The following is a 25,191-nucleotide window of genomic DNA, read 5'->3' as shown; positions in this document are numbered from 1 at the left end:
TGAGTAATAAATTTCTCTGTGTAAAATAAATATGGACCAATTCTCAGAGTAGAACAAAAAGCAATCGTCGGAAACGTGAGTTTAGGAAGCAATCTTCACTACAATCATGATGCTATTATAAGGATTTATATCGGTATAAACAAGGTGCTGTTGCTCCTAAACGAACATGGGGACCCCTCATTTTTATTTCAAAATTTAAGTTCCCATAATATAAACAATCAATAGGCAAAGTTTCACAAAAATCTCAGTGCAGGTTTTATTTCAGTGGAATGACCTTAAAACTTTAAAGATATGTGTGAACGGTACTTAAATATTCCGTGACGCTTACACAACATAGTTTTTATCTAAAAGCATGCCCGCTGAATACCCCGACACTCCGCCCGGGCGTTAATTTTCCCAATTGTCGGCTATTCCAATATGGCGGACTATACCAATCACAAAAATATGCGAATTGCCAGTGGTAAAACTATGTTGATCAACAAGACAAGTACGTTTTTATTCACCTGACAAGTTAAGAATAATGTGTAGAGAGTAAAGCAGTGAGTTGTTCGGCAAATGCGGTATATTTCTTTAGATCTCTTCCCGTCTAGTTCGTAAACCGTAAATTTGTACGCCGGCTAACACGTTACACTGTAGACGTCTTTGACTTAGAATAGGCACAAACGTTTTTAAATTCGTCGTTCCTTCAGGACGATTTTTTTTACTGATTCGGTGGATCCCCTTTGCCTTGTCCCTCTGGCCGGTAGGATCTTGGAAATACTACCGTCCACAGGGACAGCTTGTGTATAAGGTAATTGGACTTTAGTCCATGCACAGTTTTATTTGTAGAATAGTTTGATACATTGCTCTTTAGCTTTACACTACACTAGATTATCACTCTACAGTAACATTTCAGATTTCTGTGATCTTGTCCCTCTGGCCGGTAGGATCTTGAAAATACTACCAGCCAGAGGGACAGCTTGTGTACAAGATAATTGGACTTAAGTTCATGCACACTTTTATCTGCACAATAGTTTGATACATTGCTCTTAAGTTTTATACTAGACTAGAATCACTCTACAGTTGAATCTTTTCAGTTTTCAGTGATCTTGTCCCTCTGGCTGGTAGGATCTTGAAAATACTACTGGCTAGAGGGACAGCTTGTCTATAAGGTAATTGGACTCAAGGCGATGCACAGTTTTATTTGTAGAATAGTTTAATACATTGCTCTTAAGTCTTACACTACACTAGATTATCTCTGTACAGTAATATTTTCAGTCTTCTGTGATCTTGTCTCTCTAGCCAGTAGGATCTTGAAAATACTACCGGCCAGAGTTACAGCTGCTTGTGTATAAGGTAACTGGACTCAAGTCCATGCACAGTTTTATTTGTACAATAGCTTGATACATTGCTCTTTAGTCTTACACTACACTAGAATCACTCCAGAGTAATATTTTCAGTTTTCTGTGATCTTGTCCTTCTAGCCGGTAGGATCTTGAAAATACTACCGACCAGAGGGACAGCTTGGGTGTAAGGTAATTGGTCCTAATCCCATGCTCAGTTTTATTTGTAGAATGGTTTGATTGATTGCTTAGTCTTACACTACACTACAATCACTCTGCAGTAATATTTTCAGTTTTCTGTGACCTTGTTCCTCTGGCCGGTAGGATCTCGAAAATACTACTGACCAGAGGGACAACTTGTGTATAAGGTAATTGCACTGAAGTTCATGGTGTCTGTAAAAATCTATTCATGCTTTGTTGCCATTGCAATAATTCTCAATCAATGAACATGACAGTATCAGTGTGGAATGTTACGTTGAACGATGGATTTATAGTGTTTATTTAGTGAGGGAAACTGTTATATATATGTACAACTGATTAAGGAAATATGGAGATGAATCCTTTTCGGGCAAAATTAATATTTTACTATGTTGATGAGAACTTTTGAGTTGTTTTGAATGCTGTGAGATCTGCATTTTCATCACTTCATGGAGAGAGGGAATGTCATCCTGGAAAATAAGACAAACATAGTGAATTTCTGCAAGAAAGTGTTATGAATAGGAGATGTGTAGTTGGTATCCATGTTGTTTGGTTTAAATTGATTTTCCATTACTTTGTCTTGCGATGAGAAGTGTTGATACTTACTTTTGATTCAAAATACCTGGTTGAAATTAGGAGTTTCTCCCCTGCTGAGATGCTCTAGAAACTAAACATAGATAATACCAATGAATTTTTAAAAAATGTATCACTAGCACAAGTGATCAGTTCAGGTAAAGATGAACACTTTGATTTAAATTAATTGAAGCCAAGCTGATTATTTAAAGAGACATGGTAATTGATAGAATATGGTATTTGCACAGCTTACCATACAGACAAAGACACCACAATCATAATCATTCTTTTGCTCAGGTGTATCCTATGTATAGGGATTCAATTAAAATGTGTAAACAAATGTTCAGTCAAAAGAGCCCAAGCTTGTGTGGACTAAGTGCAGACAAAGAGCCTGGCACATTTATATTACCATAAATCTAACTAACTGGCATATATCTAAGTGATGCCATCGCTGCCATGTTGGATGACCATTCACAAAAGAATTAGCTTAGTTTATTGTTCTTGTCATCCAACATGGCTGCCAGAGTCTTTGTCACCTGAATTTTCTGCCTGTTTCGTGCCATTTCATCACATGCAATTTACATTGTCTGAGACTAGTTACTGGGGGTGGGAGATCATTAACTCTGTTACCTACACCATAAGGACCCCTATAAGCTTTCTAATGCAACTGTAGCTCTATTTGTTCCATTTATAATTGCTTTGTGTGCTGACTAAAAGATTTAAGCGCGTTCAATTAAGCTGTTGTTTAACAATTTTTTTCAGGGGGGTGGGGAGGGGGCGAAAGGGGGTCAGAACCTCCCAGTTCTCCTACTTCCCGTACTTTTATCTTGACTCCTGCCCTCCTCTGTTTTGCCCTGTCCCCTGTAAATAAGGACACTCTAAACACATACTTATCATTTAGCTACGCAATCCTTTGGCGTTTCTTTTCCTTTGTTTTCAGCCTTGCTCCTCTAGCTCTTCACGTCTTTTGACAGTTTAAATGACAGTTAACATTGTATGACCTATGATATAACCACTGTAAAAGGGTTTCCAATTTTACCAGAAGTTGGCCTCAGTTTTTCAGTCCAAGGGCGGATTTAATTTTTCCTTCAGTCCAGAAATCTCAAGATAAGCTAAATGTAAGTCAAAAAACATTTGGGTTCTTGTTTTTGAAATTATTTTAATGCTTAATAAATGATTCCCTCCTTCGTAGAACTCCCACTTCCCACCCTTTCCTCTCCTGCCTCCTGCCCCCTATTCTTCTGGGGCTCCCGCCCCCCTGCCCCCCCCCCCCCCCAATTTTACTCATGGGTGCACAAATATGCAAACTCAGCAAACTATTCATTCTGATTAATTTTTAGGGTAACTGGCGTTACACTTATTAACTATTTACACTTATTTACACTTGTTATTTAGAAAGCCTCATTTTAGAAGTGACTTTGCGGGATACAGGCTTAATAAACATGAGGGAAATAGACTAGAAATTTTGCAATGAGAGTGGCTTTCTGAGTATGTCAGGTCAGTGTCCTTTAAGTAATACGTTTTGATTAAATAAAGGATTTCCTTAAACCTATTTTGTTTAAAGGTAAACACCATTCACAAAAAAAAAAGACAATAGAAGGCCATTTTCGTTACTTTAATTTGCATTTATTCCATAAACAGATAGTCTTACAATGCTAAGGAACAGTATCCAACTCTTTAAGTTTAACAATCCTCCTGAAGAGATTCCTCTATCCTTATACAGAGTATTTAAGTCACAAAATAATATATTAAATATTGATGTGTACAACTTGAGCCCACTGGACATATCAGAGATGTGTCCTAGTACTGCCTGGCACTCTGTTTCACTTGGAGTGAATGCAAAATAAGTTTTATTAAGGCATTGAAATCAAGTGTCTGATAACCTTCATATAAATGGGAATCCTCAATATTCTAGCCTGCTTTATGACTTAAGCAATAAGAGCAGTTATCAAACTATTGTACAAATAAAACTGTGCATGGACTTGAGTACAATTACCTTACACACAAGCTGTCCCTCTTGCTGGTAGTATTTTCAAGATCCTACCGGCCAGAGGGACAAGTTCACAGAAAACTGAAAATATTTAACTGTAGAGTCATTCTAGTGTGGTATAAAACTTAAGAACAATGTTTCAAACTATTCTACAAATAAAAATGTGCATGCACTTAGGTCCAATTACCTTATACACAAGCTGTCCCTCTGGCCGGTAGTATTTTCAAGATCCTACCAGCCAGAGGGACAAGATCACTGAAAACTGAAAAGATTCAACTGTAGAGTGATTCTAGCCTAGTATAAAACTTAAGAGCAATGTATCAAACTATTGTGCAGATAAAAGTGTGCATGAACTTAAGTCCAATTATCTTGTACACAAACCAGGCCAGGCTGATAGAAGGCTGACTCGTAACCCATATTGAAATAATTGCTCTTGACTCAGTCGCTTTAATTTCAGACGCTTTTAGACTCATTCATATTCTCTCTGACTTTCAATTCAACTGAGGTAGCGGGCTCATGATAAGTACGGCGTCTGATCAAGGAATATTAAAACTACCACCTAACCTGTTTTTGCTGTCTTATTTTCAGACAATGACACTAACCAGGTAAACAAGCTTGATTTTCGAATCTAGGAATATTTCGTCTCTTTTATGTTGAAGGTAGTCGGTTGTAAGGATTTCAGAAGTGCCTCAGATTAGCCCTGATCGTGAGCTCGAAGCAAACAGCGATGGCATTTTTAAGAAATGATTCTGACTGTGACGATGTTACTTTTGTGGAATTTAAGGATGATTTTAAAGACCTCATTGGCCAACAAACACGACAAAACACGGAAGAGACTTATAACGCTGAAATTATTAGCAAGGATTGTACAGCACTCATGAAACATGAAACAACCGCTAATGTGGACATCAAAATACAGGGAACTGAAATTTGTATTGATGTTTCAAGATGTTCTGTGGCTCAGTTTGGCTCTGATACCAAAGCATTGGAAGTACAGAGCTGCAAATTGTGTAGCAGGGATTGTTACAGCTCGTCAGATGAAGAAAGTATGGCAGTCGCGTTGAAGATTCCAGAGATGCAAGCAAATAGCTGCGCCAATGTTAAGGTGCTGATTTATTCTCCAATGCCAGTTATTCAGAAACGTGGCTGCATGAGCACTTCCTGGTACTTCAAAATTATCGCAAAACTGAGAGAAAAACAAAATACCGGAGACTTTGATGGACATGAACATCTGGTTGAAAAACTTATTGTGAAATCACGGTCGGCGGCAGATTCTGACATGGAAATGAGTCTACAGGTTGAGAGAGCAATGGTGCTATATTATCAGAACAAAATTAAAGATGCCAAGAAAATTTTAAAATTTGTGGTAAAACAAGGGAAAAAACTGATAAACCCAGGCATTCTAGTAGGGCGAGCCTTAAATCTTCTGACGGCGGTGTACAAACGTCAAGGGAAATTTGGTAAGGCAATGGAATGTGTGGAAAGAGCGCGCGCTTGTCTTGAAGGTCAGGACTCGGCGAATGATAAAGCAGAGCTACATCACAGTTATGGCGCCTTAATTATGGCTATGCCGGCTGCGAAGAAGCCCGAAACTGTCCGAACCACGAAGGAAGAAGCTTATAAATCTTTACAAATGGCAGATCACTATGAATTTCAAAAGTATCATCACATCAAAATGGCAGCTTTGCTTTTTGAATCGCCCTTTGGCGGGGAAACAACCGTAGATTTCCCCTGCAAAGAGGATATTACGAATGCACAGAAACACCTCGACCTCGTTGAATCGACAATAGCTGACAACGAATCGTTAGGATCAGAAATACCATTTCTTCTTTTACGATCTGATCTGTACCTTTTCGAAGGTAACGTTCCCATGGCAATGGAGAAAGTTCAAGAGGCGATCGCCCTCATTGACAAACATGGATTCGAGCTTGAATTTGCTTCTGCCAAAAGCCGCATTGACCGCCTGTCTTCGATGATATGGCAAGAAAACGAGGAGTGGCGAGAGACGGAGTTAAGCTCCAGCTCGAGTTTAAGTGACAGTCTAGCATGATCTTGCTGAAAGCGGGAGCGCACATTCCGATTAGTTTGGCAAATAAAGATGTACTGGATCAATCGATCGCAATTATTTCCGTTTTACAGATTAATTAGCCAAATCACTGAAATGAAGCTTGCTCAGGTTGAAAGCTATGCTACTCCGGATCCAGTCCATCATTCACACAGCCAATCAGTGTGTGTAGTCCAACATGATTTTAAATACTTAACTTCTTCTCGGCAGCTCTGTTCACCAAACGTCAAGGCGGAGCGCCTTATTGAACATTTGAAGACTTCTTCACTGAGGGATAATTAAAACGATATCATAATAAAAAAAGCTAAAGTACGTTTCACTCAGCTTTTGAAGAGACAAAATGAAACTGACCTTCACTTATAGCGCAACTTTTGAGTTTAACTTTCCAGCAATTTCACAAAAGAGAGAGCAACCTGGAAGTTCTTCAAGGAAACTGTAATTTCAATTTCTGCAAAGTAGTAAAATAATTTACTTAGAAGCAATTATATTGCGTCGATAAGCAAACGCTTAAATGAGCAAAGCTGTTTTTTTCTTAAGAGGTTGTTCAACTGCGTCGGCAAGCAAAATAGCTAGTATCTAGCGAGTTGAAGTCAATAGTTTAAGAGTTTGTGAGGCTACTTTGTCGTTTTGAGCCTTTAGCTTCGTCAAAGCAAAGACGTTGCTTTGTCTTTGCTCTGAGGGAGGGCTGGCGGTTGAAACTAGTGTACCTCTGAGGCGGATACAGGATTTTCGAGAAGGGGCTTCGGGATAAGGACCACCCAAGGTGGTCCCCTATGGGGGTGTCCCGGGGTATCCTCCCCCAGAAAATGCCTCCTCCTCCCCCTCCCCTAGATCCGTCTCAGTAACTGAGTTAATAAACATGTAAATAAAGCAATAAGAAAACTAAGTTTTTATATTACAATCATTTATTTACAATTTTGGAAATTTCTTAACGAAATCCAGAGAAATCTAAAAGCAGGAATGTAATCCAACATTTAAGTCAGTTCTAACATTGAGGACTAGTTCAGATATTTGTGATGGCAATGCCATCAACCTATTTACAACAATACTCTTAATTTGTGATCAAACACTGCGTGCTTCATTTTCAAGACTGATCAACGACTAATTTCTTCTAAAGTATGAATACTTCGTCAGGCAAAAAGGTTGAGAGTAAGAATCAATAGGAGATTTCGTGGTTATCAACATTCAATCTAACAAACTTTGACATTACTTGGCACGTACCGGTGATAGCATTAAAATAGTTTTGATTTGTGTGACCCACTTCTTTCAACGCGGTCTACTCGATCAGGACTTGGAGTCCTTAGAAATAATAATTTTGTTGAGGTACAGTAATTCAATATCTATAGTTTGGATTCAGTGGTGGTTTTGTTTAGTTTAATACTGACTTGTAAAAACGACTTGTTTTCAACGTGTGATCGAATCTTCTTGAGTAAAAATTGCCCGCCATTACCCGTTGTAAAAACATGTGCTTGATCTCAGCCGCCATAAAAAGATGGTGCACTGAAAGTAAAAACTGGGAAATAAAATATTATTTCGTTTTACTTCTTATCTAAGATTGCCTCGCGCTTCAGGTCGTCTTTTGTCTGCGGGCAGCCCCTTAAATTCTTTGTACAACCGTCTTTGCATCCGTCGGAAATAAAGAGAGCCCTCCATTTTTGTAAGGTTTGCCAAGCGACATAACAAGCCCTTATGACGGCAAAGTTATTAGGGCAAGTACATAGTTTGTTGAGCCCACATTTTGAGCGTTCGTCCTTCGCAAAAGCGAAGTGACGACGGGTTGACATGTTCATTTTCAGTACATGTTCGTGAACACTCGTACAGTTTCGGATGATTAACGCTTCCGATAGCTTTACGAAGATTTACGAAACTCGTTTGTGTTGCAGTGTGTTCTTCTGCTAGCCGCTTTTCCAGAATAGAACTGAAAAGATTTTTTGTTGGACTCCTCCTCTGGATTATTCTCATGATCTTGAATTCTTCAAGGAAGACATACAGCTAACTACATAATTTAATTTATAAACACGGTGCGGTCATGTGTCCTCCTTCTTCTCCGTATACGGCGGTGGAGGAAGGGAAACTTCCACCTCTTGGTAAGCTGGCAGGTAGGGGAGCTTAATCGTTTGGTATGGGGGAGGAGGGGGTCGCTCGTCATGTCGTGGAGTTCTTGCTTCTCTTTCCACTCCCCTCCGGCTTGAATGACCTCGCGGTCGGTGATGCCTGTGGGAGTGATGGGAATGGTGACGAGGCGTGGATGAAGGTTGACTTTGTGATCTTGATATCTGCAAGTTAGAAGAAAAAAAAAAGCTTTATGTTCTCTCCTAGGCTAATATCAACAGAACTAAGCCAGTAATGAACATAATGGTGTGATGTGCTTTGGATACTACTACCACAACAAGCAATATTGACCACTTTTGTCAGAATATAACTGAATATAATTGTCACATAACAACCTGAATGAAGAAAATAATTTTTTGACTGAAGTCAACTCCATAATTTACTTCGACTAAGTTATCATCATCATCAACATCATCATCATCATCAATACTGACATCATCATCATCAATAATGCATCATCATCATCATCATCAATACTGACATCATTATCATCATCAATACTGACATCATCATCATCATCAATACTGACATCATCATCATCATCAATAATGACATCATCATCATCAATAATGACATCGTCATCATCATTATCCACTGTCATAATGCCATGCCGACACAGCAAGAGCTAATCTAAGTTATCAGTAAGAGTTATACATTTTAGTAATCCAAATTGATTTTGTCAGATTGCACACAGTCTGCATCAGTTTTCTACTTACCCTTCTCTGTTCTCTAATTTCTTCCAAGGTGTTTTCTGATGCCACAGATGTTGATGTGATCATGCAGGCAGATGATGAAAGTTCTACAGGTTCACTTGTATGCTGCAGAAAACAGAGGAATGTGATCGAGTTACATGGCTTGTAAACTACCTTGTATTCAAATGGCTAATCATTAATACTTCATTTATATGAAAACTTAGTTTTCTTATTGTTTTATTCATAAAAGTGTTTATGTCCAGTGTATCTTTTGGTGTATACTGTATCCCTTAGTTCAGCCCTGGGGGGGGGGGGGGGGGGGGGGGGAGGGAGGGAGAGCTCCCAGAAAAGTTGGGTGGGGGTGTGTGGCCCACTTCCCAAAACCCTCACCCTATTTATGACCAAAATCTGTGATTTTTGCTATCCTATTTATGACCAAGCCAAAAATTCAATACCCTGTTTATGACCGTTGCAGCTGGCATAGTTGCCCTAAACATAAGTTATGAAGGGCTTTTGTTGACAGTCATATTGGTAATGATGAAAAAGTAGCTTTGTCTAAGATACATACCCAATTCAAGACTAGAGTGCTAAAACCATACCGTATTTAAGACCAAAATGGCCAAAATTGATACCATATTTATGACTAAAACGGCTGAAAAACCCTACCCTGTTGCTGGGCTGCACAGTTACCTATATAGTCCTTAAGAAGGTACCCCCCTAGGAGTTCAGCTAACTTTCCTTGCGACTTTATCGGCTGAAATTCAGGTTATGGATACCGTTGATAGGTTTACCGGTGCCAGATATTATTTACATGTTTATCAAGTCAGTTACATTACACAAGTGGAAAATTGACGTTCCAAGCATTAGCTCTTTATCAGAGCAAAGACAAAGCAAGGTGTCTGCCCTGACAAAGCTAAAGGCTCGAAATGACTAATCAGCTTCACAAACTTGCCCAACAGGCGATCATTAGTTTCTTCCATCAGTGATAACAAAGAACCTCACTAACTTAAGGATACTGTTATGTACTATTCTAACTTATATTCATTTGCTGGAGTCAACTTAGCCTCCTACGCACATGCTCTTCAGGCTTGTCATGCAATCTTCTAACCCCATGAATGTGGGAAAGAAAGATTGCATGACAAGTGCAAAGAGGATCTGCGTAGAAGGCTAGAATTGACCAAATGTCTTTTATTCACAAAGTACTTCAAACATAGTGGTGTTATAACTTTGTGGTAAAATTTAACCACTCCCACGCTAAACTGGTCAGAGACAATGCAGTTCAATGTGCTGACTTTTGTACAGGGTGTATCAGCATTGTCTTTAGAGAAAGAGCTCTGCCCCCAGCATCAACCATTTAATTTCACCAGTATTAAATCTTCAACAAACTGCTAAATGAACTAAATATAAACTTCACAAATATAAAAGGCATTAATGCAGCTAAGTGACCCCCTTAAAATCTTATTGAAACCACTGTCACTGGTAATAGCTGTACCAACAGATCAATGAACTTCTAATATGGCAATCAGTAAATCTGGTTAAAATATTTCCAGCTTAGGTAGATATTCCTGAAAATGGGATTCTCCTCAGCTATGGTGAAGATCTATCCTGGAGGAATTGGGAAAATTAAAGTATCCAGATGCTACCTGGGTAAAAGCCCTTACAGGGATTTTAAAACTTATAAACAAAAAAAGCAAGACTGACACTGGTGCTCTACCTGTAAATGTGGAGGCTTGTTACAGCAGTTGTATTGAAAAAATGAGGACTTGAATGCAACAAAAGCTCCCTTCATGCTGACAACAAAAGTTATGGCCACAACACCAAGAAATGAACCAAAAAATAAGTTCCAAGATACGTCTTTCTCGCCAGACACAAGCATTGGCAGAATAATCCAAAACATCAGGATACTTGCAATGATTGTGAAAATACAGAACACTAAGAAAACATGAATCTGCAGAGACAAAAATACTTTTAATTCACAGTAGGTGACATGAAATCTGCATACAAGCCAAGTGGCCCATCAGGCTGGTGCTTATCCCAGTTTCTGTAGCATGAAGCAACTAGGAGTATTTCTAATCCCCCCTAGATGGGATACCAGTCCATCACAGGGTTACTCCCAGCATTAAGTTCGCTGGTACCCATTAATACACCAGGGTGGAGAGAGGCACTGTGCCAGGGCTCAAGTCTGGACTGCTTGTTCTGAAGACAAGGGCACTAACCATGAGCCCACCGTGCCTTCCAACTTTTTTCATACAAAAGAAAATTTTTTTGCGTCATAAAAATGTACTAAATTACATGTACAAATGTCATGTCAGTGTAGCTGTTACCAGAAATGTGGTGATCTACTCACAGCAAAACTGAAATTTCTTCTAGTAGATGTTTTTAAAGCAATTTTATAACATCACTAAAATGAAACATTTATAAATTAAATGTAGAGATCAAATTTAAATCAGAGTTCTTCACTCTGTTTACTCAGTTGTTTTTATTAATTTGCTATAAAACAATTATACCGGTAGTTTAAAAAACCCAGTCAAATTATTTTAGTGGATGTGTCCCAGCATTGATGACAAATTTCATGAAAATGTTAACAAAACAATATGAGCTGACTTTCCTGGTAAAATGCATCACATATGCACAGCTCTTTTGACAAATTATGACACATACAATTCATTACTGAACAGAGCCGATAGTCAATGGAATTAAAAAATTTATGTGAGTTTGAAAAATATTTTTTAAGAATCTTAAACAGCAAAACAAAGATTTTTTTAAGTTCTGGTTTTTAAGGGCTGCTGAACCTGAAAATTTACTTTGTTTATGACAGAGAATACTCACCGTTATCTTTTTAGGATGCTTATAACTAAGACATCCTAAGCCTCCATTCACTACAAACTGAAACAACAAAAGATAACTGAGATATATAAAATGTACAGCTTTCCCATTGGACCAGCCAAAACTGAAATTGTACACTGTCTTTTTTTTTTTTACTGTTACAGACACATTTAACTAAATTGAACAACAGAGACACAATATCTAAGGATGTTAGGTGGCTCCCTGTAGTTTCAAGACCACACAGTCGGCACATACTCAAAGAAAAAATCAGGGTTTTAAAATTATGATGTCAGCATGACCGCAAGATAACCTGACAGTGGATTTTCTTGTGTTTCCTTAAATGGAATTTCATAAAATTTGTCAGAGTGGTTATAATTCAGTATATTAATTTATTCAGCAATTCCTTTTTCCGGAAAATCCAGTATTTACACAGTGGAAAAAGACACAAATTTGATTAATAAGGTTGATATACTGTATGTCTGCTGGTTTTGGTGTTTAAGGCTCTAATATCCAGTCCAATTCACTGTACTAAATGAAAAGTTTGGAAGACTACACCAAAGAAAACTAAAAAAGATTGTACTATTATGAAAGTAAACTGCACAAACACTGAAAAATTCGACAAATGTTGTTTGTACGGTTTAGGTTCAAAATACTAAACATCGCTGTACAACAGTACAATGGTTTTTCACCATTACGTAAAATTACATTTGATATGTTCAAGTTGCCAGCTAGCGCTTGTGTGTGACGTTAAGGATGAATGTGCATTATCGGGACCAAGAGAGCATCACTCCTTACTCATTGGTTGGATCAATGCGCTTATCACTAGGTTACCTCACCTCCCAGCATAAGCATGCGGCAAACCATAAATAATTATCCTATGGAGCCACCTACTGCAAGTCTGATAATCAGGTCTTGTAACAGCTGAAGTACGAAATATCTTTCAAAATACAATTTTCTGGTTCAAGATTTAAGTTATTTTTCAAGAATTGTAATTTCAAATCAAACACGAACTCATTGTTAAGGGAGTAGTGTAAGTTGTTTGACCGACTATGACAAGTACTAAATGTCAAATCCTGGTGCATGGCTAAATATATAAATTGACGATTCACAAAAGAATTAACTCTTAGATACATTGACCTCTACAAGATTCATGGAAAGTTTATGACTGTTTACGCTTGAGTTTTCGTCAAGATTTTTCGAAATATTGATCGATTTACGCCCTTCCTCGATCGTGATCACAAATTAACCTTAATAATTTTTATTTGTAATATTCATGACTTCTGCAGCTGTTATCTAACCTACCTCTGGTAAATCAAACTATGGACATATGTAAATGAAATGTTTGAAAAGCACTGTGGTCTTAATATTTTACGTCGTCGCCAACCATGCAAAGCTAAATTAAATGTTAATGTTGGCGACTTTTTTACTTCCATTTTCGATGGGTTCCTAAGGTGATCACAAAGAACTGAGCCAGACCACGTCGTTTCAAATTAAATTTCGTTTGTTCTCAAAATAAATATGAAAATTCCAAGCTCTCGACGAACGTGTTAGGCGTTACGTGTTCGGCATATTAAATTCAGTTTTTCATACACACCAGTATCCCAGACCAAACTGGAAGTCCTTCTGCTTTAAACTTAAAAAACGCCTGATGATCCTCCTTTCTTGTATTAAAGGCTCCAATCCCAATGCTTATTAGGCCGCCCAGTATTTGCACTATTCCAACATGAAGGGCTGTTTTGACAGAATAAAAATTCTCCGCCATTGTTCAAAACTGTATTCGTCTTGTCAACAGAAACTACGGCCTGGCTACAATGTTAATGAAGGCACGGTGCCCAAGCGGTGGCGAGCGATAACACAACATGGCGTAGCTTAGAAGAACATGGGTTGGTTCGTCGTTTTTGTCGTGTTTATCTCCGTTTTTTTTGCAGGATTTTCATTCAGGTCACTGTTTCTCTATGTAATCCTTGCCAGCGCAAGCTTTGGCTTGACGCACATTTTTCTCACAAATAAATGGGGACTGGATGGTTTATTTGAAGAGCTGTTCAAAATTGTCGAGTTCTTTGGTTTTGGAGCACCCCATCGCTTGGAAAACAGGATCTCTTACTCATCTTTCTACACTGATGGTGGTTTTCGCAGCCTTAATGAGATTCCGAAACCCTTAGGGAAATGTTTCAAAAGGTTGATCGAGAACATCATCCGCGACTTTATCCTTACATGGTACCACAATGTCGGAGAGGAAAAGCGATTCATCTCTGAAGCACGAGAATCACTAGAGATGTTGTGTTTGGAGGGATACAGGCGGGCTTCGCAGATTGATTCGCATTACTTGATCGAACAAGTCATCGTGGTTTTTCACGGACATTTGGAGAGGTTTAACGAAGCAATGGCGATCGTGAAAGCGAAAAACCCTAAACTCAGATTGAGCATTAGTTCTTCCCAACTGCTCTGTCAAACCTACGTATCACAACTGGCTTCCAAACCGCCATCGCTTTCAAAACCGGCGGCAGAACTCAGCTACTTAAGGAATGTTATTGATTCACTGCTCGTTACGATGATTCCCAAGGACAAGTACAGCTGTGATGCTGGGAGATTTATTTTGAGAGAGATTTTAACCGTTCGAGTTGTGGAACCTTTGGTTGGACTTTTAACTGATCCTGATTGGATAGGCGAGGCAGTGATTGACATTCTCTCTGATGATGAGAATGGGAAAGTGAGCAAGTCAACGGATGGTGATACTCTGGTTGTGAAGGAAAGTGATAGTTTGGATGATGCTGTTGAACCTGATTTGTCAGAAGAGATACATCCTCTGTCCTTGGTGGAGAATGCAACAAGAGTAACTGCGGCTGCTCAAACAAAACCACAAAAAGAAGAAATGATGAAAATGCCAAGGAAAGAATCCATGGAGGATGTGGGGGAAAGAATTGAAATAATGTCACCAGGACATTGTGAAGAAAATTCTGATTTCCGCTGGTCAGTTAGTTCACAGAGACAGCCGCCTGTTGGAGAGAGTCAACATGATAACACAGAATCATTTCTGGTTATTTCAGTTGATGAGAGTGGAGAAAGCAGCCTGGAGGAGCATACTCCAAATGGAAGGAACTGGTCTACAGAGGTTGTCCCTCCATCATCTGTGGACAACCTGACATCCTGTAGTTTGTCCTCTTCATGGAGCGTCTGCCCATCGTCACAAGATGAATCTTTCAATACGCCAAGTTTTGAAGATATGAAGTCAAGTCTCCCAAAGTATGAAGGTAATGTTGATGTGGGAACAAAACTTGGAGAATTTGGTCACAGCTTGAAAGAACTGACTTGCTGTCACAAGTTTGAAGAGAGTGGTGACACCTACCGACCCATGTCAATGGTTGCAGAGAGAGGGAGCAGTGATGAGGGGTCTGACATGGAGGAACCATGCCGAAGACTTAGAAACAGAAGTCTGTCACTTCCAGGATGTGATGAAATGTTTGAAAATAAATCTTCGTTCTATCCTTGCCATAGTGAACTCTCAAGGTCTGTGAGTGTTCCTACCAAGCTCTCATTTGTAGATTTTGATGAGCAAGATATTCAAAAGTTTTCCACTCCAGCCAACCCGAGAGGGTTTTATGGCTCTCCTCTGTATAACACAAGCTTCGGTAGTGGCACAGACAGTTTTAAGTCAATTTCCAGTGAAGAGGATCTTTTAGATTCTTATATTGAGAGAGGTGAGGAAGCAGTAGAACATTGTGAAGATTTTGACTCATACAGGTTTGATTCTCCTTGGACTGGTGCCAGGCATAGAATAACTAAGCAAGCTTCCTTTGAGGATTCCCATGACAAACAAACATCTAATAATTTACCTACAGTTGATTTAACTGGTTCTAAAGAGACCTCTTCACCATTCAACAAAGACAAATTTAGAGCTGAAAAAATAGCATTACTAAGTAAGAAGGACTCTCCAGGATTAGATGACATCAGAGAATCATCTTGGGAAGCTGCAGACAAAGGTCCCCCTGATGACGATGCAGTTAGCCGCCGGAAACGTTTACGCCTGGGATTTGGAGCACAGAATGCAGAGTCTTTTAGTGATGCAGTTCTTACTGCTGGCAAGAAATTTGTATCAAATTTCAAACCGCCATTTAAATTTGACAGTCTTAGCAGTAGTAGCAATGGTAGTGCAAAATCAACAGAAGCAAGTACAACTTCTGAAGGTGAATCGCTGGATCATTCTTCAAGGACTCAACAGAAACTCATAGCGATAAAAAAGTCCTTAGATGCTGGAAGAGTCAGAACAGCAACATTTGGAGGAAGAAAATTGTCAAGAAGTGATGCTATGATTGAAGAATCCATTGACAGTGATGGAGAGACCTGTTATGGGACACCTCAAGAGGAACTGGCAGAAGAGATTATGGAAGTCGGCAACGCAGAAGAAACAGTGGATGGTAGAAACCTAAGGAGTGTTAAAAGAATGCACCCAAGTCAGCTTATTTCCATTCCTAGCACTGTCGTAGCACTGGAGACAACCTGGGGACCAGGAAGAAATAAATACACACTTTATAAAATAGAGGTATGTAGGAACAAAGTGGTGTATTGCAGAACATTGTACATCCTATGCCTTAATTTTCATTCATAAAGACTTGTTTTTTCTCAGTGTCTTTTTTCATATGAGAGTATGAAAGCTGACAACTGGGTAACACATACCTGTAGCATGAAATAAATGCTAGAGAAAGGAGGGAGGGAGGAGACAAATAGCCCATGCTAGAGGGGGTTGGCATACAGGGTTCATACAGGTCATGGAAAACCTGGAATGTCATGGAATTGATTATTTCAATTTCCAGGTCTGGAAAGTCATGGAATTTTGGGAAAGGTCATGGAAAGTCACTGAAAAGCAATATGCTTTGAATTCTTAGTTAGAATAAAATGGCAAAAAGACAAAAAATTGAAAAAATAACAGACAAGTCAGAAACAGACTTTAATTTCAGTACAAGTAGACACAAGCATGCATTTTATCCATTATAGTGCTGGAAAATATGTTAAATAAATGATTGTTTTAATACTACTGTGAGAACAGCTGCTTACATGTAACTTTGGTCATGGAAAACTTCGAAAGGTTACTGAAAAGGTCATGGAAAGTCATGGAATTTTGAAAGCTTAAAAGAGTATGGACCCTGGGATAGAATATTTCCTTAGAGAAACAGTGGCCAGACTCACCGTTAGAATTTACAATAACTGTCTTTTATTTAAACAGTATGACATTAGGATATGGTATGAGGTTTACAATGCAGCAATAAGGCAAGCAAAAGATGAAGCCAAAAAAGAAAAGATGAAAAGGAAACTGTATGCAAGAGAGAATGAACCAGAAGATGAAGAACTTTCCTTGGAGGCAATCAAGAGCAGGGTTCCACTGAAACGCATGATAAACAGAAGATATCGAGAATTCATGGAGCTGCATAACCGTCTCACAGCTGGAAAACTTGGCATCCACATGAAAGGTATGAATGAAGCTCAGTCTGTTTGAAGTTACTGACTCACGGCAAGGGTGATGTGAATTAATATATCATGAAAGACCGTGTTTGACAACATTTCCAAACACCAAGAAGAAAGTTGAAAATATGATTTGCAGCAGAGTATTTTTGACGAACTTCCAGATATGTCCAGGATTGAACACTAATGAGATTCAAATTCCTTATGATATGCATCACAAAGTGTCCTCATTGATAAAAAGTCACGAAAACACACACAATTTTGTCAAATATGAAGTAATATGAAAATGTCATATAACCCTGCTAAATATGAAGTACTAATTAAACAATACCTGCGTTCAGTCCTGGACATAAGTGCGAACTTCAAGGTGTTTGGAAATGTGGTTAAACACTGTCTTGAGTGTTTGATATATCTTCTCAATCAAAACTAAAACTAAGGAGGAAACGAAGAATTAAAATCGTAAAATCTATTTTAATTAGAATTAGATATCTCAACACCATCACAGTCGTCACAGTCAGAATGTTAATTAAATAAAGTCACTTCAGTCTGTGCTACATGTATATATAATATGCGGCTTGTATGTATAATATATATGACTTGTAATTTGACACTTCATGTATGCCTGTGAAGTGATCCTTTTATTTACATATTTCAGATATTCTAAAGCCAAACAGGAAGTACAATCTGCCATTTGGAAGACTTGATCCTCACGTAGTGGAAGGAAGGAGGGAACTTTTGCAGTATTACTTAGGGGTGAGAAATTTTTTTTTGCAAATTGTCCCCACATGTTTTAACATTTGTTATAAGATAATTTGTCACAAGCTGTTCAAAATGTGACACTGGTTTCTTTTTTTCTCTTTTTTATAATTGAAGGGGTGAGTGCAAAACCATGCTAAGTGACGATTTGGGTGAAAAAAAAAATTTTCGTGAAAGGGCTTGAATTTTTGCATGTGGTCTTCAATGTATTAGAAAAACGTGGTCCTATATTTTTGTCGCTGGTTTTTGCTTCGTTTATAAAGACGCTGCTAGGAAAACCGAGTGGTTTTTCTGCATATGCAATATCTCGAAAACGAAGTGAAGCTTAGGGGAAAAACTACAGGACATTGTTAAACATACCTAAACAAAACTGCATGCGAAATTTGGAGTGTTTTCGACAAAGTTCACTTTTGATTAAAATACCTAGTGCCCTTTTCCCGCCGAGGTCTTCAAATAAACGAAGCCGGGCCTTTGTTATGATAAACAGAGCCGATCCTTTGTTATAATAGCCAAGCCAAGCCTTTGTTATAAGTCGAAGTCTCGCCTAGGTTTATCATAACAAAGGATCGGCCCGCCACGTCCGCAAGGACTTTGATTTCACTTAGAAAGCAGCAAAATGTCAATTTCACACAACGTATAAGCTCAAAAATGTTGATTTTATGTCAAAAAAGGTTTAAATGTTGATTTCACGTTAACGCGTGACAGCAAGGAGGTTGATTTCTCTTAGAAACAAGCAAAATGTCAATTTCACACAACGCATAAGCTCAATGATGTTGATTTCAGGTCTAAATAGGTTAAAATGTTGATTTGACGTTAACGCGTGACGGCAAGGAGGTTGATTTCACTTGGAAACCAACAAAATGTCAATTTCACGTAGCGCATAAGCTCAATGATGTTGATTTCAGGTCTAAATAGGTTAAAATGTTGATTTGACGTTAACGCGTGACGGCAAGCATGTTGGTTTCACTTAGAAACCAGCAAAATGTCAATTTCACGCAGCGCATAAGCTCAATGATGTTAATTTCAGGTCTAAATAGGTTAAAATGTTGATTTCACGTTAACGCTTGACGGCAAGGATGCTAGTTTCACTTAGAAAACAGCAAAATGGTAATTTCACGCAACTTATAAGCTCAATGATGTTGATTTCACGTGAAAACGCGCTATAAATAGGGCTGACAGATTAACAGATTAACCCTTCTCCGCAACGTACGGGTCTCCATACATCTGCATGTCCGCTGATCCCAGAAGTTCAAAACACTACAAATCATGCTGATCTGAAATAAAATCAACGCAACCTGGATCACAGATCTATGTTACAATCGATCGCTACTTGTTGGCCATTCTTATGTTTAAACAATCTAGTTACCAGTTCGAGAAACGTCCGCAGAACGTGATCGCAATGCATGCCGGGAAGGGTCTTTACACCTTGTGCGCGGGAAAACATGGCGGTCAATACAAGACAAATTTTATAAGTCTAAAACCAGTTCTCGCTTTCCAAACTTTGATGCTAGCAACGCTTGGCAAATGGGCCACGACTCACCAGAGGGTATTTTTCTTGGGCAAGAACTGCTCTTGGACTTTGCTGCCTGGCTCGATCTGACTTCGAACGCTGATAACACGATTACGGTATATCAGCTGCCTTTGAAGTTTCAGAACACATTTTGATTCTTTAAAACGTGCTGATGACTTACGGGTTTATCGAGACTTTATGATGCCTCTCAACCACCAGGCAGGCATACAAGGTACTTTAAAACAATGCTTAAGATATTAGTTGACAGAGCTCTAATGCGGCACATCTCTTTTTTGTTCGATGAATTTCGTTTGACTCTCGATCGATTCACGTGTTGTGCTCACGTCACAATACCCGACGTAAACAATCTGTTCCCAGATTTCCGCTCTATATATGCTGTGCAATTTGATTTTGACTTCATACACTATAAACAGTCTGCCTGTTTGCTGTTCAACAAATAAACTCCTAAAGACATGGCTAGGAAAAGCCAAGTATTTTTGCCTATGTTATAACTCGAAAATGAAGCAAAAACCAGCGACAAAAATACAGGGCTGCGTTTTTCTATTACATCGATGACCACATGCAAAAATTCAAGCCCTTTCGCGAAATTGTTTTTTCACCCAAATTGTCACTTAGCATGGTTTTGCACTCACCCCTTCAATTATTATTATTTCAATTTGTATACATGTATGTTTAAGGTGATTCTCTTTGTCATTTACAATAGGATTTTTTACTTTCTCTAGAGCCTAATATGCAAACCACCACTGCGAGATAGTGAAGACCTTAAACAGTTTCTTGGTGTGACTGGAGGAGAACAAGTATCTTTTATCAAACCCAGTGTAGCACAGATTGTAAGCCAGTCAGTTCATGTACCACGAGTAGACAAGGTATTGTGATTAATAGTACTGCTGTCATCATGTTCTGGGGGGAGGGGGGGGGGGGTGGGGAATAATTTCCCATAAAAAATTGAAGTGGTGGAACTTTAACATTTTCATGTAATTAATGCTGTGAACTTTTTTTTTTCATATTAGATGCTAAGCCGACAGATGACCAAAGTGATTGACACCATCAAGACAGCTTTTGATTCAGGTAAAGTTTGTGTAAAAGAGTCTTTTTTATCAGTAGAGTACTTCCCTGCTATAATGAAACTCAAACTCCATGTTGACTTGACCCTGGGCCCATTTACCCTGGGTTTAATGCCATCTCTTCAGTCACTTACCATCACTTAATTAACTCCTGACCAACAAAATAATATTGATTTTCTTGGGTGATAATTACGATAACTCAAACTTTACGTTCAAAACGTTTGTCAACTTTGATCAGAAAACACTGAAATAGCTGATTACATGTACACCTGTCAAAATCTAAACTTTTTATTTGAGGTCAAAGTGAACGACTGGAAATATGATCAAGTATGTGGAAGACTGAAAACAACTCTTAAACATGTATGGGTGGCAAAAGCACAACACATCATCAACTGATAACATGATAATTGGAATTCAAAATTAACATGGCTAAGTCAAAAAAAATTTCCCTAGGCAGCTCAAGCTAGTGGGGTTCCACTGTATTTTAAGAGTAAATTGTAACAAATTAAGAGTATTTTTATTAATAAATTACATGTACTATAATTGCCATTTAAATTCCATTGCAATTACATTTGTTGATAACCTGTGCTGGGTGCGGTTTGATTTTGTTTCCACTTTTTGTTCAGCTGAGGAAGAACAGACCACACCCGAGGACTACTCTACTGCAGCAAGTGAAAATGCAGTTCTTCCTTGGAAATTAGCAAATTATGAAGATGTCCCTGACAGAGTGAGTATATAACTAGAGAGAAAAAGAGCAAGGCTCCAGGATTAATACAAAATTAATATTCTTTGAGAGGGTATTGAAGTATTAGAATTTGAATTTAATTATCTGTTACAGGACACTGATTTCAACCAAGAGAACTGCTTGACGTTATTCTACTACTCTGCATTTCTTGCCAACCAAGAGGAGTGCAGCCCGCCCACACCACCATCTCCAATCCACTCCCTCTCTGAAGAAAAACAAGAGAATGGCATTGAACAAGATGGGCTGCAACTCTGGGAAAAGAAGTGGAAACATAGAGTGACACTTTCTGATTCGGAGGATGAAGCTGTTGGCTGCGATACTAATCCCCAAGTGCGCCAATCATTAGGTCCTCGGACAGCTGGTGATGGAAGTGATAATCCTGATGACCCTGTTGCATTGTCCTCAGACAACCAATCTGCATCTGCATTACATCTGGGATTCCACCAGAGAGGACGGTCAGGGGCTTTATTAAAGAAGCATAAAGCTGATTTGCCATCAAGCACCCCTGCAGTGGTACACAGGCCTCTTGGACTCTCTCTGAGTCAGCCGGAACCCAGAAGTAAGTCTGTGGAGGGGATCACCACAGCAGCATCCAGCAGCAAGTTCCAGTTCAAGCCACTGAAGATCTTGGAGGCTGCCAAACGAATAGGAGGCAAGAGTGAATCAGCAGAGGGCCTTGATGCACCATCCACCATGAAAGAGAAGAAACAAGGTATGCTCAAAAATGTTCTACAAGAGAAGCGAAACATTGTACCTCTTGTCTCAGGTACAGAGAAAGCTTCTTCCTCAAAGCAATTTCCTCTTCACCCAGAGGATCCCTGCCCAGTGTCTGAAGTGGACCACCCAAGTGACCCTCATGATGAGTCCCTTTTGGATAGGACCTCTCTTGGATGCGATCTCCAGTGCCCTCTTTCAGATGCTATTCTTACTTTGCTGTGTGAGCTCCTCAAGGAATGTGGATCATGGCTGACAGTGGACAGAGTGCAACAAGCATTCACTGCAACATTAGGAGGACTATTTGAATGGTATGGGATCTATATGGCTTGTAAATTCACTAACTATTGGTTATTAAGAGCAGTTTATTTTAATGCACTAATTGAATAAGATATGACTGTGACAGTAGCACACAGACTAGGGTTGTCATTAAGTTTTGAGTCACCATGTTCTCCACACCCGTAGCAAACGTGTTACTTTGTGTGTGAATGCTATGCACAACAGCCAATTTTGCCCCTAGCATCAAGGGAAAATCAAACATGCTCAGCCGTAACAGGTGTTGCGGGTTACAGCCCTTAATTACAGCCCTGCAGACTGTACCTAGGCAAATTTTTATGAAAAGGTGGTCTAACCTTTGCCAACAACAATATATACGTGTGTGTTTGCAGCATTGTATTCTTCCTCAGACAGACATGCAGGCCACAAGTTATTGTCAAGTTCGCGTTTAGTTAGGACTGAAGAGTAAAATAACCCAATCAGCTTTCAATATTTTTGCTTGTGTTCAATTGGAAGGCATGTTCAGAGTGAAATAGATGACATCACAAGTGACGACAGGTGGGCGCTGTACCTTGATAAGCTGAATGAGGCAATATGGCCAGGTGGAAAGCTACGAGAAGACTCAGAAAAGCCTAAAACTGAGATAGAGAAAGAACGAACACGGAAGAAAGCTGCTCAGGCCCTCATGGATGCATTCCCAGGTACACTTAGTTTTCACCTTTTTAAAATATTTCAGAATGTTCATGTTCCTCTGTGCACAGAGTAAGAGAAAATTTGAATGATTCACTTGTTCTTCAGACAACCTCTCAGAAAGTAGTTGGTTGTCCTTAACCAAAAGGACTTAGATGACAATTATCCTTGGAAATTGCAAAGAAAGAAAGTGAGAGAACATGTAAACATGGACTTTTGAGAAGAAAATTTGCAGTCTGTTTTGATTCCTGTTGTCAAGTAAGAACCATCCTTAATCAGGATCAACACAGACAGATTTGCTTCACAGCAGAGTTTTTGGTATAATGACTGCATTATTTCATTGACAGTTTGAAAAGCCATTTTGTGTAGACCTGTAAACATTTTGATCATTTTTTTTAAGCAGAGTGCCTTGGCCACTTTGCCTTACAGATGTTTTGCCAAGTTCAAAAGTGGCATACAACAATTTTCTGTAGGATTTAGTGAGTTCACTTTCAGCGAGCTATTTGTTTGTTTACATATAATCATGGATTTTTTTGAGAAAAATGAACCACTCAAATCTAGCCTGCAGTGGAGGCGTATTTTGGGCAAACGAGTGCAAATTTTTGTATTAAGCCACCATCTTGGATTTGCCTGCCCCCCTTTCCCCGCCCTCTGCCCCAAAGCTCTACTGGTCAAGCATCCAATTACAATCCAAGATGGGTGCATTGAAAACCTTCTGTATCAAGCATTCCATTTTAAAATAATGCCTGCGCTGCAGACTGATTTGAATCTGTTTGAATCATATCTATGAATTTTGTAAATAAAATGACTGAACGTTGAATACTTTCTAGGTTTTATTATGCTGTTATTTGGTTCTCGAGTTTATCATCAGACTGCTGTAAATGTTATTGACTCCATGCAGTACCCACAAATCAACAAGTATGTTTGTTTCAATATCTGGTAGCATAAATGCCCTGATATTAGTATTACAGTGACAGTTGAGTACGCCTTTGGTTGTTAATGGACCAATTTGATATATTAAAATTCAGCCTAACACAATAGACCTCAGAACGAGGCTCTGGGGAATAAACCCCACAAACTCTGTAGTTATTCCCGAGAGCCTCGTACTGGGGTCTATTGTTTTAGGCTGAATTTTAATATATCGAAATTGGTCTATTTAGAACCTGATTTAATTCTACATACATGTAGATGGAGTCATCACGAGGGATTGTTCCTCTCAGCTATGTACATGTATTATACCGGTAATTATTAATTAAGAAACTGAGTTTAGACCATTTTTATAGAAAAAACATACATGTAACAAAAAAAAAGGAGAAAAAAAAATGAATTCATAGCAAAAAGCATGGTCAACACTGAAACAAATGAAGGATGTTGGTGATCTGTGATATTAACTACTGTAATCACACCAAACCTTTGCACTCCTGGATATTTAATGCAGTACTATTTTCCAATAGGATCTTGTTGTACACATTGCTGGAGTTGCTGTTGTCAGAGTTTGTTCCAGAAATCCAAGATACCTTGCAGTTCTACAAGCACATTACAACACAAAAGTAACTTCTAATGGAACAATAATTTTTGAGATGAAGTACCAAGGATTGATCATTATTAATATTAGGGTTTTATTTATATTTTTGATTATTGTTGTTTATGGGGATGAGCCAATTCAAGTATATTCAAGTTTATTTCATACTATTCTTTATACTAAAAATTAATATAGGTATATTTAAAATGGTGTCAGCTGTTGTTTCACTGGGATTTTATGTGTTGTAGAGGCAAACAAGCACATGTTTTGTTGGTTGGTTGAAATTATTTCTTAATGTTGATCAACTTCTTCAGCCAAAAATGTTGGATCTCCCAGGAAAATTCACTTACTCAACAATTGCAACCACTTTTGGTGCTCTTTGACATAGTTAATTATCTAGAGGGGTTTTGTTTTAAGATAGAATGGAAAACCCAACCAACATAGCCAGTGTAAAATGTTTGATTTCATCAGGGCAAGATATTAGTTATAACATTGCATGTTTACACTGCAATAAAGTGATTCTCCAAAATGTTGATGTACTAAAATATTTGTTGTTGTAGTTCAAAAAACCCGAAATACGTTTATGCATCCACCAAAAAGAAATCATACTGGTGTACATATAGTGAGCTGAAAGGATTGCCTGAGGTATTACACACAT

At 38.6% G+C, this 25,191-nt stretch overlaps 3 protein-coding genes across 4 annotated transcripts; 2 read left to right on the top strand and 1 right to left on the bottom strand.

Moving 5' to 3' along the window:
* The first annotated feature begins 380 nt into the window (after positions 1–380).
* Positions 381–7,674, top strand: LOC110049130 (uncharacterized). Its single transcript, XM_020754905.2, has 3 exons — positions 381–487; positions 4,672–4,688; positions 4,868–7,674. The coding sequence occupies exons 1-3, from the start codon at positions 418–420 to the stop codon at positions 6,131–6,133; spliced, it is 1,353 nt and encodes a 450-aa protein (XP_020610564.1). The 5' UTR covers positions 381–417; the 3' UTR covers positions 6,134–7,674.
* LOC110049131 (uncharacterized) lies at positions 7,036–13,597 on the bottom strand. Its single transcript, XM_020754907.2, has 5 exons — positions 13,373–13,597; positions 11,782–11,838; positions 10,667–10,900; positions 8,977–9,078; positions 7,036–8,424 (listed from the first exon to the last, which is right to left on the bottom strand). Exons 1-5 carry the CDS (start codon positions 13,538–13,540, stop codon positions 8,176–8,178), a joined length of 810 nt encoding a protein of 269 aa, XP_020610566.1. The 5' UTR covers positions 13,541–13,597; the 3' UTR covers positions 7,036–8,175.
* A 5-nt stretch (positions 13,598–13,602) lies between these two features.
* Positions 13,603–25,062, top strand: LOC110049152 (uncharacterized). 2 transcript variants are annotated; one of them, XM_089271695.1, is made up of 11 exons: positions 13,603–16,318; positions 17,000–17,243; positions 17,891–17,988; positions 20,245–20,388; positions 20,533–20,590; positions 21,213–21,313; positions 21,425–22,043; positions 22,143–22,356; positions 22,838–23,022; positions 23,842–23,929; positions 24,466–25,062. In XM_089271695.1, the coding sequence occupies exons 1-11, from the start codon at positions 13,658–13,660 to the stop codon at positions 24,563–24,565; spliced, it is 4,512 nt and encodes a 1,503-aa protein (XP_089127821.1). In that variant the 5' UTR covers positions 13,603–13,657; the 3' UTR covers positions 24,566–25,062. The 2 variants fall into 2 exon arrangements, with proteins under 2 accessions (XP_089127821.1, XP_089127820.1); XM_089271694.1 differs by having other exon boundaries at positions 21,425–22,356.
* The last annotated feature ends 129 nt before the right edge of the window (positions 25,063–25,191 follow it).

This window comes from Orbicella faveolata, unplaced genomic scaffold (assembly GCF_042242905.1).
Source record: "Orbicella faveolata isolate gen_17 unplaced genomic scaffold, um_ofav_v1 contig_34, whole genome shotgun sequence".
Taxonomy (NCBI): Eukaryota; Metazoa; Cnidaria; class Anthozoa; order Scleractinia; family Merulinidae; genus Orbicella; species Orbicella faveolata.
Note: the sequence above shows the minus strand (reverse complement) of the source record. Positions and strands in the feature narration are given on the sequence as shown.

Bases quoted from the DNA above. Each gene is read 5' to 3' on its own strand.
- LOC110049152 (XM_089271694.1), top strand. From the start codon at position 13,658: ATGGGTTGGTTCGTCGTTTTTGTCGTGTTTATCTCCGTTTTTTTTGCA. The intron at 17,989-20,244 runs GTGAGAAATTTT...TACTTTCTCTAG, and splicing joins TTTTGCAGTATTACTTAGGG to AGCCTAATATGCAAACCACC. The intron at 22,357-22,837 runs GTATGGGATCTA...TTCAATTGGAAG, and splicing joins TTAGGAGGACTATTTGAATG to GCATGTTCAGAGTGAAATAG.
- LOC110049130 (XM_020754905.2), top strand. From the start codon at position 418: ATGGCGGACTATACCAATCACAAAAATATGCGAATTGCCAGTGGTAAA.
- LOC110049131 (XM_020754907.2), bottom strand. From the start codon at position 13,540: ATGGCGGAGAATTTTTATTCTGTCAAAACAGCCCTTCATGTTGGAATA. The intron at 11,839-13,372 runs GTGTGTATGAAA...TTGTTGTTTCAG, and splicing joins CAGTTTGGTCTGGGATACTG to TTTGTAGTGAATGGAGGCTT. The intron at 8,425-8,976 runs GTAAGTAGAAAA...TCTAACTTGCAG, and splicing joins AAATTAGAGAACAGAGAAGG to ATATCAAGATCACAAAGTCA.